General features: G+C 35.6%; 1 protein-coding gene across 2 annotated transcripts in view; it reads left to right on the forward strand.

Moving 5' to 3' along the window:
- The window catches only part of appl1 (adaptor protein, phosphotyrosine interaction, PH domain and leucine zipper containing 1), a 19471-nt gene that overhangs the window by 13161 nt on the left and 2310 nt on the right, over window positions 1-4000 (forward strand). The window contains exons 15-19 of one of the 2 annotated variants that reach the window (XM_016562089.1): window positions 1212-1391; window positions 1520-1572; window positions 2590-2764; window positions 3008-3044; window positions 3168-3314. In XM_016562089.1, the coding sequence (XP_016417575.1) occupies window positions 1212-1391; window positions 1520-1572; window positions 2590-2764; window positions 3008-3044; window positions 3168-3314 (592 nt within the window). The remainder of the gene's footprint in view (window positions 1-1211; window positions 1392-1519; window positions 1573-2589; window positions 2765-3007; window positions 3045-3167; window positions 3315-4000) is intronic. The other variant, XM_016562099.1, reaches the window with a different exon arrangement.

The following is a 4000-nucleotide window of genomic DNA, read 5'->3' on the forward strand; positions in this document are numbered from 1 at the left end:
AATTAATATCATTACCATATAAAAGAGCACACGCCAATATCCGAATTTCTATGCTTGAGAATGACGAGCACAAAGAAGAAAAAAAACTTTACTTAGTCTGAAATTGAGGTCCTGCTGGCGGAGGTGGAGGTTCGTGTGGGGATGCTTTTTATTTAATAATGTGTAATTATTCTGTGGACAAACAATGTGTGCGGTAGGGGTTGCACCGACTAATCGACTGGTCGACTTCAATGCTCTGCCATGACGCTTTAAGCTTGACGTCGACTAGTCGCTGGTCCTATAGAGGGCGCAACAGGATAAGAAATCTTTGAAGGACTTCCACATTTACGCTCCGTTTCCAAACAGTTAAAATGACAAATAAATGCATACTCTGAAAGCGCTCCACAAGACGTGTGATTATATTACTGGATGCTCAAAATCGGGAGAATGCACGTTTTAAACAGCTTATTGTACAGGTAAGTTAATCGCCGTTCTAATCTAATGCGCTGCTGCACTGTAACGCACACACATAGGCTTCAGACAGTAGCGTGTACATCTCGCGCAGATCGCGCACACACAGAATAATTCAGCGCGGAAATGTATTGTCAACACTGTTCTGTGATTTCTCAAAATAGCTTAGAAACTGAAAAGTTCAAGCATATATTTCCTAATAGCTAAATTCCACAGCTTCACTACTAGTAGAGAGGCTGCCAGGTAGAAATAATTCACACACGCAATTGCTCTCACTAATGCATTCATATGAATGTAAACTTTACTGTGCTACTTTATCTGTATCTGATTTAGAACGAGCAGAAATCTGTGAGAAATATAACGACCCAAAGACAAAATAACTGATAAAAAAGCTGTTATAGGAGCAACAGCCATGTGGGCAGCGCTGTGTCATATGCCATAGCTGTGCACAAGCTGTTTGAGTCTCAGCTCCAGACTTATTTGTTCATTAATGACGTCATCAGTGACTAGGCGACTTCGACTCGACTTTCATCACATAATAGTCATAATAGTTTTTACAAACATGCAGCTTTTGTCTTCTCCAGATGTGAACTGATGGACTGGAGTGGTGTGGATTATTGTGATGTTTTTATCAGCTGTTTGGACTCTCATTCTGACGGCACCCATTCACTGCAGAGGATCCATTCCCTTATCAGAGAGATGTGTTTGTAAATTATTCCATATTTTCAGTCTGAATGCATTGGGTTTTTTTGCCCCTGAAGGCAAGGTCGACCCAAAACGGGCCGTTCAGGCAGTCAGTGCTCTGCAGGCTCCGAGTCTCCGGCGCTGTCGTCTCTGTCTCTGGATTTGCTGGTGGCTCCGGACACGCCCATTCAGTTTGACATCATCTCACCCGTCAGCGAGGAGCACACGAGTCCGGCTAAGAGCGGCGCTCAGGGCAGGTCTGTATTTGTATCTCTGGCTTATGTTTATGAATGCTTCAAAATGATTATAAAAATAGGACAATTTACTGTCGATTGTTATTAGGGGATTATTAAGCACTGGTTTGTGGTTTTCTCTTTACTGAAAGAAGGACCAACCCGTTTGGGGAATCTGGAGGGTCAAAATCTGAAGAAAGTGAAGGTACATTGATAAAAGAATATGTATACACTACTGTTTAAAAGTTTGGGGTCAGTAGGATTTTGTTTTGAAATAAATTATTACTTTTATTCATTAAGGATTAAATTGATCAAAAGTGACCATAAAGACATTTATAATGTTACAAAAGATTTCTATGTCAAATTAATGCTGTGCTTTTAAACTTTCTGTTCATCAAAGAATTAAAAAACATAACAAAATTTATTATGGTTTCCACAAAAATATGAAGCTGTTTTCAACATTTATAATAATGAGAAATGTTTCTTGAGCAGCAAATCAGCATATTAGAATGATTTCTGAAGGATCACGTGACACTGAAGACTGGAGTAATGATGCTGAAAATTCAGCTTTGATCACAGAAATAAATTACATTTTACAATATACTCACATAGAACACACTTATTTTAAATTGTAATAATATTTTACAATGTTGCAGTTTTTGCTGTATTTTTAATCAAATAAATGCAGCCTTGGTGAGCAGAAGAGACTTCTTTTAAAAGGATTAAAAAAGATCAAAAAGCCAGAATAAGGAATATATATATATATATATATATATATACATGTGTATATATATATATGTATATGTATATATATGTGTAAAATTAGAATATGAGTTTAAAAAAAATATTAAGATTGTTAATATTTAATTGTCCTTTAATGGCAGAATTTAAATTTATGTTTGTGCTATTCCTGAAATGCAAATGCAATTTGCAATGTATTTAATTTACATAATGTCATGTATTTTCTGATGAAATGGAATATTCTGGGACATAACGTAGGCCAGGACTTGATTTATATTCATCTGATTTTATTAAATTGTGATTATGATTTTTTTTATCTGGTCACAGTAGCAGAAAAGCAGAGAACGTTATTGCATTCTGATGCAAGATTATAAAATCTGTTTTTGATATGTGCGCACATGACTTTTATTAAGAGAATACATTTATTAATTTTGATTTCATGTTGGTGTGAAGTCGGACCGAGTCTCTCGTGTCATTTCAGACTCGATTCTGCACCAGCTTTTCATCGTTCGGTTCCTGGGCTCCATGGAGGTGAAGGCCACAGAGAGCGCAGACGTCATCTATGAGACCATGAGACAGATCCTGGCAGCCCGAGCCATTCACAACATCTTCAGGATGACCGAGTCTCATCTGCTCGTCACGTGTGAATGCCTCAAGTGAGTTTCGGCGTTTGTTTGAACTGATCCTGTCTCAGTCCAAGTCATTAAATGTGTCGAGCATCACTTTGGGGTCGTGATTTGAACAAACCCCAAACCAAAATATTGAACCCATATTGTGGCAGTGAGTTTTGCACAGACTCACGAGAATGTGAAAATCATGTGTTTTTAAAGATTTTGGTTTAGGTTTACATTACACCGTAGTTTTATGTCTCTTAAAATGTTCTCTTTGTTTATTTGTAGGCTTATTGACCCACAGACACAAGTCACAAGACTACGGGTAGGTCCTTAACTGATTATTTAACAGTTTTGTGATTTATATTTACTTTTACAGACTCATATTGGATGTTCAGACTGAATCCAGTGCTGTTTTGAAGGCAGTATTTGTTGTGTCGTCCCTCAGTTTCTTCTCTCCACCGTGGTGCTGTGTGCGTCGCATCAGGAGAACAAGCGCTTGTTTGGTTTTGTGCTGAAGACGGCAGGAGGACGAGAGGACGGACGACCCGTTACAGTCTGCTACGTCTTTGAGTCAAACAATGATGGAGAGAAGGTACAAATGTGACCCTGGACCACAAAAGCAGTCATAAGGGTCAATTTTTCAAAATTGAGATTTATACATCATCTGAAAGATGCATAAATAAGCTTTTCATTGATGTATGGTTTGTTATGATAGGACAATATTTGGCTGAGGTACAACTATTTGAAAATCTGGAATCTGAGGGTGCAAAAATATCAGAATATTGAGAAAATCGCCTTTAAAGTTGTCCAAATTAAGTTCTTAGCAATGCATATTACTAATCAAAAATTACGTTTTGATATATTTACAGTAGGACATTTACAAAATATCTTCATGGAACATGATCTTTACTTAATATCCTAATGATTTTTGGCATAAAAGAAAAATCTATAATTTTGACCAATGTATTTTTGGCTATTGCTACAAATATACCCCAGCGACTTAAGACTGCTTTTGTGCTCCACAAAATATCTTGATCTCTTAGTAATAAATATACGTGTAAAAAAAAACAAAAAACAAAAAACAAAAAAAAAATATAGATATATATTAAGTTACATATATATGTAAGTTGTAGTATTATTGATTTATAATTGATTTATTTACATTACATATATAATTATAAATTCTTATATTAATAATTTTATATTACATTATTATAAAATATTACTATAATATATACTTATAATATTATATTAATATATTACATTATACTATATAGT

This window comes from Sinocyclocheilus rhinocerous, unplaced genomic scaffold (genome assembly GCF_001515625.1).
Source record: "Sinocyclocheilus rhinocerous isolate Xijiao unplaced genomic scaffold, SAMN03320098_v1.1 scaffold671, whole genome shotgun sequence".
In the NCBI taxonomy this organism is placed as follows: domain Eukaryota; kingdom Metazoa; phylum Chordata; class Actinopteri; order Cypriniformes; family Cyprinidae; genus Sinocyclocheilus; species Sinocyclocheilus rhinocerous.